This window comes from Alexandromys fortis, unplaced genomic scaffold (assembly GCF_014885135.2).
Source record: "Alexandromys fortis isolate MF-2015 unplaced genomic scaffold, M_Fortis_MF-2015_v1.1 scaffold_124, whole genome shotgun sequence".
NCBI lineage: Eukaryota > Metazoa > Chordata > Mammalia > Rodentia > Cricetidae > Alexandromys > Alexandromys fortis.
This window is the reverse complement of record NW_026067995.1, coordinates 3,487,192-3,501,453: the sequence shown is the minus strand read 5'-3', so window position 1 is coordinate 3,501,453 and position 14,262 is coordinate 3,487,192. Positions and strand designations below refer to the sequence as shown.

General features: G+C 46.0%; 1 protein-coding gene across 1 annotated transcript; it reads right to left on the bottom strand.

The window, feature by feature from the left end:
- Positions 1-6,339: 6,339 nt before the first annotated feature.
- On the bottom strand, positions 6,340-13,805 carry CUNH1orf52 (chromosome unknown C1orf52 homolog). The gene is made up of 3 exons (XM_050160184.1): positions 12,710-13,805; positions 11,889-12,087; positions 6,340-7,313 (listed from the first exon to the last, which is right to left on the bottom strand). Exons 1-3 carry the CDS (start codon positions 12,980-12,982, stop codon positions 7,240-7,242), a joined length of 546 nt encoding a protein of 181 aa, XP_050016141.1. The 5' UTR covers positions 12,983-13,805; the 3' UTR covers positions 6,340-7,239.
- Positions 13,806-14,262: the final 457 nt, after the last annotated feature.

Below are 14,262 nucleotides of genomic sequence, written 5' to 3'. Positions count from 1 at the left end.
TAGGGGAAGGAAAGCCAGGGGCTTGTCAGGGAGCGAGCACCTCCCGGTTGAGTGGAGAGCAAATGGTGAAAGAGGTAACAAGATGTCAGGATGGAGGTAATTCCTGGGCTGGAGGAGGGTGCTGAGGCTGAGGGTCTCGGGTGAGTTGGATTTTTCTGTTTAAACTTATTTCCTAAAACACTCATGCCTGTTATCCCAGCACTAACACCAGGATGCTTCCTGAGCACTGAAAAGCTGAGGCAGGGGAATTGCTAGTTCAAGGTCAACCTGTACTACAAAGGAACTTGAGACAATCGTGGGCTACACACTGAGATTCTGTCTTAACAGAACAACAAATCCAAAAATACTTCATCTGTTTTGCCTGTTTTGTGTTTAAGTAAGTACAATTTTTAAGAATACATTGATGTCATGGAGGTCAAAACCCAAAATGAAACCATGCGGAATGACAGAGAAGTTTCACATGCTGTTCCCATTCCTGCTCTGAGCAATTAGAGAGGGGCTTTTAACCCAGCTACTGTAAGAGGGAGAATGCCATTCATAAAAAAATGTTTCAAAGAAAAGGCAAAGGGTTAGGAGAAGGAGGGAGTACCTTGGTGGGGAGGGATTCAGAATCTCCAGCAGGTTTTATCTCTGACAGGAGGTGTCTCTTTGCTCTTTCCTTCCTCCGCCAAGGGCTGTGGGATTTTTGTTAGTTTTCTTGAGACAGGGTCTCTGTGGCCTGGAACTGGCCGTCTAGCTCAAGCTTGCCTCGAACGCACAATTATCCTCCTGCCTTCCATATGCCGTGCGAGGTTTTCCTGCACCTTGCCATGCCCTAAGCCAGTTGGGTAGGTAGGTACTTTTGAAGTGGCAAGCCAGGAGTGGGTCCCTGAACTAGTGAAATACCATCCCCTGAGCCGGAGAGAGCCTGGATCCTCCCAGGAGATCCTCTCTTGGCACTGTGCGGTGCTTTTTAGCCCTTGGGCTTACTTTCTCAGAAGCTCGGGCTGTGGAGTTTCCCAGGTCCCACAAGACCTGACGAGCAGGCACCTTCCTTCTCCAGGTGTGCCTTGCAGCTCTCCCTTCTTGAGGTAGCTCAGGTTGCCTCCTGCAGTGCAGCAAACCCAGAACTCCGGGACTTCCCTGGACGTGAGGCAGCGGCATTTGTTGCGTAGCCTCTGGCTCCACCTAAAGTTCGCCTCCGCTAACTGTTGCTCTGTCTTAGTAATACAGACGCGGTGGGGACGGAGGTAACCTACTGTTTCTTTCTGGAGGTCTCTTTTCACCCCGAATTTGTCTTTTGTCAATATCAGGTATCAATTTCTACTCCCGGAGGCAAAATGAGCAGGTTCTCATGGAAGCGCTGACGAGTACCTTTTTTTTGTTTGTTTTGTTTTGTTTTTGTTTTTTGGTGCGGTCTAAAAACAGAAGGCCTTTGAGACGAGCTAAAAGAAGACGCAGAAGAAACACCACGTTCTTGTCATAAAGAGGTAGTTTGCTAGTTTGTGGTGAGAAGCTTAACATTTAGAATTTCAAGGTGTACGAAGGCTTTGAAAGTGCTTATTCAAATGCAACCTCAGAAAGATAGGAGCAGAAGCGGGGCATGGAGGTGCATGCTTATAATCCCAAAATGGGAGAGGTGGAGGCAGGAGGATCAGCAGTTTAAGGTTTTCATCCATCACAGAGCAAGTTGGAAGATTTCCTAGGCTGCACGTGCTCCCCATGCCCACCCGCCCCACACACAGGAAAAGAAGTGAGGAGCATGAATTTGAGCAAACCAAACCACTCTAAATGTTTATGATTGCATGTGGAAAACTTAGAAGAGTAGCTCCATGGTCGACACTGCTACCAAAGACGGAAAAGGTCCCACCATAATGTTATTTATAGTGGTAAAATATTTTCTAAGTAAATTTATTGTCTGATAGCTAGATGATAAATTATTATACAACGAAGTTGAATATTTGTAAAAGTTTTAAAAATTATTTATTTTATATGTGTGTATGTGTGTGTGTGTGCCTGAGTGTATATATGTGCACCATGTGCATGCAGATGCCTTCAAAGGCCAAAGAGAAGGGCATCAGAACCCCTGGAGCAGACAGTTGTGAGCCATTCAATATTGGTGGTAGGACCTGAACCCAGGTCTTTTTCAAGAGCAGCATGTGATCTTACTTTTGAGCCATCTCTTCAGCACCCCAAATGCAGGTTAGATTTTTAAAGGATTCGTGTGGCGTCAGGCAGTGGTGGTGCACGCCTTTAATCCCAGTGCTGGGGAGTAAGAGGCAGGTGGATCCTTGTGAATTCAAGGCCAGCCTGGAATAGAGAATAGCTATCTTATCTAGCATAAGTACATGATAGATGTAGAAAATTAAGAGAATGATGTATAATAGATTTTTTTACTTATAGTAAAAGTCTTAAAACTTCTACAGTGAGAAAATATCATTTTTCATATTCAGAAAAAATTTATGAATATTGGTATTACAAAGAATTTATATCTAACATTGATATAATGAGAATTAATTGAAACAACTGGGTTTAAGAATAACAATGTGGGGGGCTGGAGAGATGGCTCAGCGGTTAAGAGCACTGACTGCTCTTCCCGAGGACCTGGGTTCAATTCCCAGCACCCACATGGCAGTTCACAACTGTCTGAAAATCCAGTTCCAGCGATCTGACACCCTTACACCAATGCAATAAAATAAAGTTAAATAAACCACAGAAAATTAAAAAAAAGAATAACAATGTGTATTTTTAGTATGTTCTGGTTTTTGTATCAAAACAATAGCAAAAACCAAGCACAAGCATGTAGAGCTTTGTGTGTGTGCTTCTGTGACATTCCACAATTCTTACTGGGAAAATTAGTTGAAATCATGAAAATAACAACAAAATTTGAATGCTCCATCAACTCCTCTCTTGAGTGTTGGCTCATTTGATCTAAAAACCTCTAGAGCCTGCGTTTAGCTCTCGAGCTGGGCAACACAGGGTCACCTTCCTGGGATGACAGTGAAAATACAGAGGACAGGAAACAGCAGGGAAGCCAGGTAGCTTATGACCAGCCAGCCCCACTGGGTGAGTTCAGCTTCCTCTAGGACTGTTAAAAACACCTGGAGCACCAACCAGTTCATCTAGAAGAAGCCATTTACCACTAAATGTTTTCACTTAGCATCTCTAGTTGGTTCAGGAAGGACCTAGAAATATATTTTCAAAAAGCACCAAAATCTTTTCCCAGCCTGAAACAGCAAGGCTGGGGCCCCTCAGTGTGTGGTGGTGGATGCCAGGCTTCAGTTCAGAGTTGAGGCATTTATCTCTGGGTTCTGGGGATTCTGGAGGCCCACAGAAAACCCTTTTTCTGGGAGACAGCTGGGCACAAGGTGCAGGGAGCCGGAGAATGCAAAAGCACAATCATGAGAGCTTATTCTCTTTCCTTCCCGACTGTGGAGCAGTCAGGAAAAATTAACCCTCTGTTTGTTAACCTCTTAACAGGCTCTAACTGATCTGAGGCCGGGGAGGGCACAGGTAATTGCAGTTTGGTGTGGACAAACAGCAGGGGAGGAGGCTTTGGGGAATGCAAGCAATTAAGCTGAACTGGAGGAGGAGGAGGAGGAGGAAGGAGGAAGAAGAGAGGAAGAGGAAAAGGAAGGAGGAAGACAGGGAGGAGGGAAGGAAAGAGGGAGGGAGGGAGGGAGGGAGGGAGGAAGACAGGGGAGGAGGGAGAGGCTAGAGTTTGCTGTTCTACAAATTTGATATATAGGCCCCAGATGTGTGGAGGAAATTCTACCGCAGGCTCTTGGGTTGCTTTTCTGAGTTGGGACAGGATTAAAGGTGAAGGCCCAAGGTTGAACATAGTGAGGGAAGGGAACTTTCTATTAGTAGTGAGAGAAAGTCACAGGCAACAGGCGTGTGTGGTGTGTGTGTGTGTGTGTGTGTGTGCGCGCGCACACGCATGCACCAAAAGTTAAAACTAGAAAAAATAGCAACAGGGTCTTAAAATTTCCACAGTACCGCCACCTCTAGAGTTATTTCTGCATTGGCTTGCCTGTATTTTAAGGCAGTTGCTGGCAGGGCCACTTCCTTAGTTGGAAGTGATTGCTCAATTACCCCATGGCACTTTCCCGTGGGATTCTAAATTTAAAATATCAATACATATTCCAAGGCATGCCAGAGAGGGTTGCTAGGGTCTGAATCCCCCTGCGAAGCAAAGGCAGGTAATTACACCGGGAAAATAGCTCTCTTTCCTCAATGTTATACAGCAAATCCTGTTTCTTTTCCTTTTTCTGGAAACGGTAAACACAGGGAGAGAAAGGGGAGTTTCAGACCCAGGGTACCACAATGCTACAGACTTCAAGTCTGGTTTGTAAGCCTGTCATTTCATGAGCCTAAAAAAGCAAGGTGATGCTCACACCTCATTGTGGGAAGGCTGCCCTCATACCTCCTTTGGGTGCTGGTGTCTAGGTGCTACGATTTTAAACTCAAGACATAATTAGAAATGAAAGAGGAAAACCAGCAGACGTTTAGGGAAAGGTTGTGGCTGCCTGGAGACTTTTGACTTAGCAAGACAAAATGAGGGCTAGCGGCACAGCTCAATACAGGCGTCAGCTCTGGGCTTGATCCCCAGCACTGCCATAAACAAGCAAGTGAAATGCTGGATATACATATATACATTGTCTGTCTGTCTGTGGTAGAGATTGTGTTCAAGGTCTACAAGGCCATAAGTTCAATCTTCACCACTTTTCTTTAGAATGAGAAGTCCTTGAAATATGCATTAACTTTCCTAAAACATTTGCATGCCGACTTTGTATTGACCTGGTCCAGTCCTAAGATGTTCCTGGTACATTAGGTTGCTACTGCAATATGGCTCCTCTGCTCAGTTTTGGATTTAATTTTTTAAAACGTTTATAAACTTCATTTTATGTTCATCGGTGTGCAGGCGTCAGATCCCCTGGAACCAGAGTTACAGACAGTTGTGAACTGCCATGTGGGTGCTGGGAATAGAAACTGGATCCTTTTGGAAATCAGCCATCTCTCGTGCCCTGATTTGTTAATTCTTTAGATGTAGGAATACCCCATGGAAAAGACATTCTTTGAAGCAAATACCCATGACAAAAGCTAACTAAAGGTGAGTTCTGGCATCCATTTCTCAGTGTAGTGACCGCTCTGGCCCTGGAGCCGCCCTGCCTAAATCCTCTGAATACATTTTTTTACTATTTTTAAATCTTTAAAAATTTAAATGTTGATAGGTGACTGTTTCCCCACCTCCACTTTTTAAAAAATTATGGGTGCCGGGTCCCCTGGAACCCATAACAGGAACAGAAGTTATAGACAGTTATGAGCTGCCACATGGGTGCTGGGGATTGAACCTGGGTCCTCTGGAAGAGCAGTCAGTGTTCTTAACCACTAAGCCAGCTCTCCAGCCTGTCTCTCCACTTTTTAAACATTAAGAAACCCTATTCTTTCTTTGTATTTGTACTGAGAAGGGTGCACATGTGAGTGTAAAACAATCATGAGAACTGGCTCTATGTGGGTTCTGAGCATTGAATTCTATGTTGTCTAGTTTAACAGCTTACTAAACCCATTGGGCTATCTCCTCCACCTTTGAGTCCATTAGTCTTTGTACCTCATTTTTTCCTCATTCAAACATTAATAATTTCTTACCAAACTAAATACATTGGTGAATCTTGCAGAGAACAAAGCACAAAGCCTGGTCTACAGGATCTGGCACATTCCGGCTAGACACTTAGTACCAAGAGCGAAGTAGTGGGCAGATAGAGAAATAAATCCAAGAATATGAAGGAGAGAAACACTTGAACTCTTGGAGAGTGGACTATGTCACTGGAGAAGAGCCAGACTAAGCAAAGGGTATGACGCAGACAGGACATTGCATCTCAATAGCACACCTGGGAACTGTAAACCGTCCCTTGCAGCTGGATTAAGAGCTGTGTGAGAACATCATCCCAATGAAAGGATGTTTTCACCAGACTTGGGAGCTGGTACAGCAGGGGGCAGAAGCGAAACATGGGAGGTGTGCCTTTTGACACAGTATGCAGGGCAAGTGGAGATAAAACTGGATATACATACCCAAGGCAAACCTCACAGTGTGACCCATGAAAACGCTCTCCATGGTGGTGGCATGTCTGAATGTGGGAGGAACAGCAGCACAGGATATGCTGGCCCCAGGGAAGTTGGAGGAGCCAGAGAATACGGACCCAGGAAGCAGACAGGATAGATGCTCGCTCTACAGAGCAGAGCATTAACGCGGGAGCTGGGTAAAGAAAGCACACAGCGCAGCAGCCAGACAAAGCGGTCACCTACCATGAACAAGGTTTGGGCTTCACCCCCAGCCCACAAAATAAACAAGATGCTCAGTTAAATTAAAAATTCAGATGGATTTTAATGTGTCTCTTCTATCACATATACTCAACAGACTCAACTTTAAGTGGATACCTTATGCTTTTCTTTGCTGTCGAGAGCCTTATCTTCAGTATAATGAGGAAATGAACAAATCACAGTCTAAGGCAGATATGGTAAGTGCAGCTGAATAATCAGGACAGGAAAAGACCTCCCAACAACACAAGTGGACATGGAGGAGATGGTCATTTTCTTGGAATTGATAAGTCTGATGAAAAGTCAGGTAGTTTAATCTGATTCTGGAGTCAGGGTCCCAAGTGAATCCGCTAGTCCTCAAGCTCTCTTCATTAAAACTGGAGGGTATAGCGTCTACTTCACAGGCCCACTGGAGAGAAGTACGTACAAGGCACCTAAACACGGGACGCTCTCCCTACATGCTAATCCCTACGGAAATGAAAAGGTCACAGGCCAATGGGCTGCCTGTCACAAATACTCGTCAGTAGCATCCAATAATAGCAATGTTGACGTAAGTTATTTTATTTCCATGATCAGCTATTTACACTGTACAGACACTAATGAAAAGCACCCACAAGTTCACAGTACATTAAATATATTTACTTTAAAAATATATTCCTTTATAAAAGGTTCAAAGAGCACGGGCATGTCCATGTGACAAAACTCTCAAAGCCTGCCACCAATTCTGTGATAGCCAGAATGCTTCCGAGTACTGTCAGTTCACAATCACAGGTCACCATTAGAGTGTAAATACATACAGGCTTAAATAAGAAAATGGATTCTACAGTGGAAAGTCTTGAGGCGATACTGTTAGTTCATTAACATAAATACTTTCTCGTAAGATGCACACAGCCAACACTCCCCCGAGGACACGTCAGCCCCGGCGGATCTGGCCCCACTCCTTTACTTCTTCTTCTTGGCTGCTTCTCCTGGCTCTACTCTTCGCGTCTTAGATGCACGCTCATCTCTGTCATCATCTTCAAGTGGGAAAGAAGAGAGCTTCATTAGTAAGTCTTTAAAAAAAAATCAACACAGAAAACCCATTTATTAGCTTTATACCAAAAAGCTCACTCATCAGCTGTCTGAAAGCTTGCCAATAAAACTAAGTACTATTTTCAGATTAAACTACATCTGAAAACAAGCAGGTTTTTTTTAAATTATAGCAAATTGTAAATTAACTTTTTAGGGACATGTTAATATGGCTTAATTTATCTAATTTCCACGGAAGCCAGCTCTTTCTGAAACAGCCAACCCCCAAATTTTACCAGTGCACACATTGTATGCAATTAGACACAGCGCACGTCATAGGACCAGAGCAGTTTCTTTCTACAAAACATGCACCACCTTTAGCCATGCTAAGTGGCCACCAGCCAGACTTTTCCTCTCCCAGTCTTACAATCAACCCATCATATGTTCTGAGGTTAAAAGCACAAGAAGGTTCAGAGAATCTCACAGCTGTCTATTCTAATTCTGGACTATTCCTTCCCAGATGGCAGAACATCTTTACAGCAATAGACTAAGGAAAATTTGGGTGGAGAAAGACTATAGAACCATACAATAAACAGTACCCCTTCCACCCACACCATTACTATTTATGGCCACAGAAAATTTCCATGAATAAAAGTGTCAAACCTGAAAAAGTGGACCTTTTCATTCTACGTAAAAAATCAGTAACGTGTCTCAATACACCCGGGTGAGCACAGACTAGCTGCCAAGTCACACCAGTCTCCCCAGCAATGTGTGATGCGAGAGTCCAGCACTGTGGTGCTGGTGCCTACAGTGCTCCCCTCAGGCGGCTGAGACAGGGGACTGATAGGAGTTTGAGGCCAGCCAGCGATACACAGCAACAGCCCAAAAGAATCCCACAGACGCACAGCACACAGCTTCTCACTTCCTGACTTCCATGGTAGCAGGGACCAAACCCTTCCAGACAATCTTCCGTACTGAACACCCTCAGCCTTGACTTTACTCCACTTCTCTCCTCTCCCCTTCCCCTTTTCCCTATGTAGCCTAGACTTGATTTCATGATTCTCCTACCTCAAGCCTCCCAGGAACTAAGATTACAGACACAAGCCTCTGTGCTGGCTGAACTAAAGTCCAAAATACAGAATACGGTGCCATAAAAATATTTTGATGTTTTAAGACCTTCACATTAAAAACTTAAGGAAACTGCCAAGGTCAAATCATAAATCACATGATGAAAATCTGCAACCTGGCTGGGTCCTAGTGCCTGGCCCTCCTGCTTCCACTTCCTGGGTCTAGGGATTAGTGGTGTGAAGCCACCATACCCACATTAAAACAATCAAGCTGCGGGGCGGTAGTGGTGCACGCCTGTAATCCCAGCGCTCGGGAGGCAGAGGCAGGTGGATTTCTGTGAGTTCGAGGCCAGCCTGGACTACAAAGTGAGTTCTAGGACAGGCTCCAAAGCTACAGAGAAACCCTGTCTCGAAAAACCAAAAAACAAAACAAAACAAAACAAAAAAACAAAAAACCAATCAAGCTTACCTTGAAATTATTTCAGAATTAGTAATGGAGAAGTTGAAAGCATTTCTGAAGACTACTATCAAGCCACATTATAGAACACATTAAAAAGGAACTTTTCTTTTAGTCTGCAACTTACTACAGGTAAATTACAGATCAACACTGATACCACACACTACTAGAACTGGAAAAATTAGTCCTGTGAGTGATTGGAGGAGAGCGCCTGCCCCCTACTGTCAAAATAAGGTACTGCCTTAAAAACTAACACAGGAATAGCTTAAAAAAAAAAAAAAAAAAAAAAAAAAAAAAAACAAAACCCAAACCAACCCCTAATCCTAACATACACATACACAGGGATATGAAAACAATATTTTCTATCATACAGCTTGAGTCACTTAAGGTAAACATTAACTTAACCTGTTTTAAAATTAAAGCAGGCCGGGCGCTGGTGGTGCACACCTTTAATCCCAGCACCCGGGAGGCAGAGGCAGGAAGATCTCTGTGGGTTTGAAGCCAGCCTGTCTACAGAGTGAGTTCCAGGACAGCCAGGACTGTTTCACAGAGAAATCCTGCCTTGAAAAACCAAAAAACCAAACCCAAAACAAACCAAAAACAAACCAACCCCCCCCAAAACAAAAACCCCAACAAAAAAACCCATTTGCTTCATTAGCTGGTTTTTGCTATTTGTTATGTTAATAAAGCTATGAAAATATAACTTTTACTTTTCTGCATTTCACAATCACTAAACAAGCAGCCCTGATAGAGACAAGGTTAGATTTAACCTTTCTCAGCTCCTCTAAATTCTGAAGGTAAATGGCGAAAAAGGACAAAGGAAGAATATGGGATGACCAGATAAAAGCAACGTAGAGTAATAATTAATTTAAAATATAATTAAGTGGGTAGACTTTCCAATACATGCTTCATTAATTACAAACTATAGGTAAGCAATGCTGTTGGGGCTGGGGAGATAGTTCCGGACCTGGATTTGAATCTATGCAAAAAGCCTGACCAGTTAACATGTCTGTAACCTCAGTGATCTCAAGGCAAGGTAGGAGAGACAGAGAGAACGCCACCTAGATACAGCATGCATGAATACATACATACATAATACACACATAGCAGAAAAAAAATCTCAAACAAGGCAGAGGACAAGGACTGAACCTAGGGTTGTCCTGTGGCCTCCACACTCACATACAAGAAGAAAAAGGCAAATCAATATTTGTAGTGGTATTTCCGTCTAAAATGGCAAAAATATCACTCCTCAAAAGGAAAGCATCAGCTGGGGATGTGGCTGAGTTGGTAGAATGCTCACTAAGCATGCGTGAAGCTCAAATCTAGACCAGCATAATGTGCAGAGAGGCACACACTTGTAACCTCATTTTGGGAGGCAGAGGCAGGAGGATCAGAAGTTCATGGTCATCTGGCTACATAGTGAGTTTCAGACCAAATCTCTAAACAGATGGGGGCATTTATTACAAGAGTTAGATTCAGTAACCAACACTAAATCCAGTTTAACAAGATTTGTCAGCCTGTGGTATCACACGCTTTTAATCCCAACACCAGGCAGATCCCGGGTCCTCAGGCCTGTGAGTACAGTATGTTATGACTGACTGCTGTTTCCTGAGCCTCAGAACAACCCTTGAGTCATACGATCCAGCTTTAAGCCAGAAAACCCTCGGTCTTTTTGTCTTTTCAGTTGCTTACATTCAGTTTCTGATTAAAAGGACAGAGTTAGCTATGGTAGGTAATGTGGATGTTATTTGCCATTTATATGAATTTCTGGTAACTGAACCCACAAGTTAGAAAAAAGATGACCCTTGCTTACTTGCATATAACCTCTGGGCCTTTATCACAAGGGGACAGAGATGTACGGGCACCAGACTACCAACGGGTCACTTGAGAAGAACAATTACTTCTTAAACTAGGACAACACGATGGGAGAAACCCTAGTCAAGGCTGACAGTTCCCAACGCTGTGCACTTCGGCAGTCAGACACGTCTGACTGTTTTCTCCTCTACAAGACAGTGGTAACGAGCTTCGGGTCATACTGTCAGGCGTTAATGCACCAAGTATTTACTGTGACCCTGGACAAGTTATAAGCTCTCACTCGACATTTCCCTATTCTATGTGTAAGGCTGTACGAGGATTCTGTATTTAAATACTTAAGTGCCATAGATAAAGGCATTAAAAGTCACACTTTAAGAGTTTCAAAAAGTCTTGACAAGGATATGGCTACAGTCCCAGTGCTAGGGAGGTGAAGGCAGGAGAACTCAGTTCAAGATCATCTTCAGCAACAGCAGACACCCTCCTGCTACAGAGAGAACAACCTTTTGCTAAGGTTGGCTCTTGTATTGGAAGATCAGAAATCTGTTTAACAAAAAAGGCAAACGGCCTTTAAAACGATAGTCCAGGATGCTGAGCTCAACTCGACAGCCATCCACTGCGATGGGCTGCTGTGGGACCACACACAGAGGACCAGATGAGGCCTCTCACAAAGCAGGGCCTATGAACAAACGAGAGCACTGGCCCATCCCGGGTAAAGGAGACTAAATTACTACCAAGAGTGTACTGGAAATTGTTAGATTACTGTGGTAGTCCAAGTGAGAGACGAAATTATAAGATTACCAACAAAAGCAAGAAACTCTATGTCCTGTACCCATGCACAGGATTCCCCGCTCTGCCAAGCTAATTGTACCTCTAAAGCACAACTGTCTCAGAAAACGAAGCCGTCAACACACTCCGGCCATAGTTACAGGAACTGTGAAGGAACACCCGCGGCTCTAACCAGGCACTGGGGACTTCTGAGAGTCGGCTTCAGGCACAGCTGGGAAGGCGGCCCCTGCCTTTAATCTTACCACTGCGAGGCAAAGCAAACTGGCCTCAAAGGGCATCCAGCCTACATAGACCTTGTCTCACACCAAATAAAACGGAAAACCCGAAAGATGGAAGTGATTCTTGTTGGTATTCAAAGTCAAGGCTGTCATGTCAGCTCACCGGGGTCTAAACGTCGCTCACTGAGTAATCTCCTTAAAGAGACCCATCAAGTGCTGAGGTCTCAAGAGCACTCTTACCTGATTCCACCGTCTCCTCCCCTTCGGGCAGAAGCCGGGCTTTCTTAGCATTCTGGGGGGCATCATCACCATTGTCCTCATAGATGTTCGACCACTTTATCGCCATGTCGAGCTCCGGCGGCGGTGGCTTCTTCTCAGTACTGTAGGTCTCCGGGGGCGGCACATAGGTGGACTTCCAGACTTTGAATTCCTTTGGAGGCTGTTAAGTAAGCACATTAAGAAACCCTGTGACGAACCGAGGTTCCTGCGATCCATACAAGCGCATGCACCTCCCTGCCGACGGCTCACCTTTCTGGCTGGCTTTTTTAAAATTCTACTTTATTTTCTAATCCTTTAGGCTTTAGAGACACATTTCCTTTTCCATCAACATCACAATACTGTTAAGCGAAAAGTCAAAAGGCTTTCCCTAGATAAACAAAGCTAATAACTTTTAGTTACCAAAGAAGAATCCAGTCTCAGATACTACGGCCAGGCTGACCCCTTCAGGAGGCTGCGGCAGAGACACTGTCTTGGCGGCAGCAGCGCAGGCACTTCGGCGTCAAAGGGAAGGGGTCTCGGGGAGAAGCTGCAGCGGGGGGGGGGGGGGGGGGGGGGGGGGGGGGGGGGGGGGGGGGGGGGGGGGGGGGGGGGGGGGGGGGGGGGGGGGGGGGGGAGTCACCACCGTTAGTCGTCGCCCGGCTGGGGGCCCCGAGCGCGGAGGGGCGGGCGAGCCCAGGCTGACACCCCCCGGGCTCCCGGGGCCGTGGGGACGCGCGGCCTCCCGCGGGCTGAGTGCGTGCGGGGGGCGGGCCCCGGGGCGGCCGCGGGGCCGGGGACCTCACCTCCTCGGGCGCCTTCACCACGTGCCGCTCCCAGTCGATCTGCTTGTTGAGCGGGTTGTAGAGGAAGGCCGGGCGGGTCACGCTGCGGAACAGCTCGTCGGGGCCCGGCAGCCGCTTCTCCGCCTGCTTCCCGCGGCCGCCCGTCGTCGGGGCCGGGGCCGCCTCCTTGCGACCCCCGTCTTCCGGCTCGCTGTTCTCCTCGCCCGACGAGTCGGAGCTGCTGCTCCCGTAAGCCGCGAAATAGCTCAGCGGGTCCTTCTCCTCAGCTGCCATGACGGCTGCGGACGCCCACCCTCTCGGCCGGAAGCCGGAAGTCGCAGCTGGCCCCGCCCCGTCGCTAGACTGGCAGTCAAGTGATGCGTTTGCGTCCCCTAGCGGCGGTGCTGCGGTGCTGCACTCCTGCTCCTGGGCGGAGGGAAAGAGGCTGGAGGCGAGGATTCCACAAGCAAGGTTATATTTGCTTTCCCCCAGGAAATCCTAAAACCTGTACCAGTGGCCATAGTCACTTTCGGCTGGTAATTGTGGCACAGAAAAGCCAGGCATGGTGATGCATGTCTATAATCCTAGGATAGAGGCGGGTGGGCTATTGCAAATTTTGGGGGTCGGAGAGGTGCACACAAGGGGCTCCTTGCCAATTTAGTATTATGTAGGACTACCTCAAAGCAAAACAACGGTATGAACAAACAAGCGTGGAGGAGTGGGGCTTCACACTTCTGGCTGTAGCACTTGGGAGGATGAGGCAGGAGGAATGCCAAACTGGAGGCCAGTGTAGTAATTTTACCTGCTCCCTCAAAGAAGTTAATATAATTGTAAAAATCCCAGTTAAGGATCCCTGGTCAAAGGTGACACACTAACTAACTAACTAACTAGCATCCTGTCTGATTCTTACCTCCTAACACGGGACAGGGCTGTGAATTTGAGGATGGAAGGGGGGGGGGCTACACGGCCTTGCTCATGCTTATATTCCTAGTAATTATTTCAATGGCCATCTGGGTTATAAGTTATGAGAAAATAGGTCTGAGTGTTCCTAAAATAAGTTCCATCCAAGTACCTAGACTGAGAGATAAAGATGTTCTCAAAGTACAAAGTCCTGGGGTCCCCCAATCATCTTTAGTTCCGGGTGTGGTGGTAATAATTTGTAATCTCAGCCCTCACCCAAGGCCACCCTTGTTTATGTAACGAGCCTGAGGCTACCTCAGGTTATTCTGAAATTCTGTCTCAAAAGCAAACCAACCAGGAACGAGAGCTCAATGGACAAACATGTAAAACAACAGAATTTCCAGAAAACTTGAAAGTGGCATCAAGATGCTGGGATGGCAAAGCCTCTCCGACAGGAGATAAAAATCTCTAGCAATAAAAATAAGGGCTCAGAGTTGAGTATCAGGGGCTGGGGAGATGGCTCGGTCAATAAAGCGCCTGCTGCAGACATGATCGCCCGAGTTTGGGTTCCCAGCATCCACCGAGAAGCTGGATGTAGTGGTGTGTGTTTGTAACCCAAGGGTGTGGAAGCAGAGCCAGGATCCCAGGATCCACCAGGCTAGCCAAACGGTGAG

Bases quoted from the DNA above. Each gene is read 5' to 3' on its own strand.
- CUNH1orf52 (XM_050160184.1), bottom strand. From the start codon at position 12,982: ATGGCAGCTGAGGAGAAGGACCCGCTGAGCTATTTCGCGGCTTACGGG. The intron at 12,088-12,709 runs GTGAGGTCCCCG...CTTACTTAACAG, and splicing joins TGGTGAAGGCGCCCGAGGAG to CCTCCAAAGGAATTCAAAGT. The intron at 7,314-11,888 runs GTAAGAGTGCTC...TCCCACTTGAAG, and splicing joins GGAGGAGACGGTGGAATCAG to ATGATGACAGAGATGAGCGT.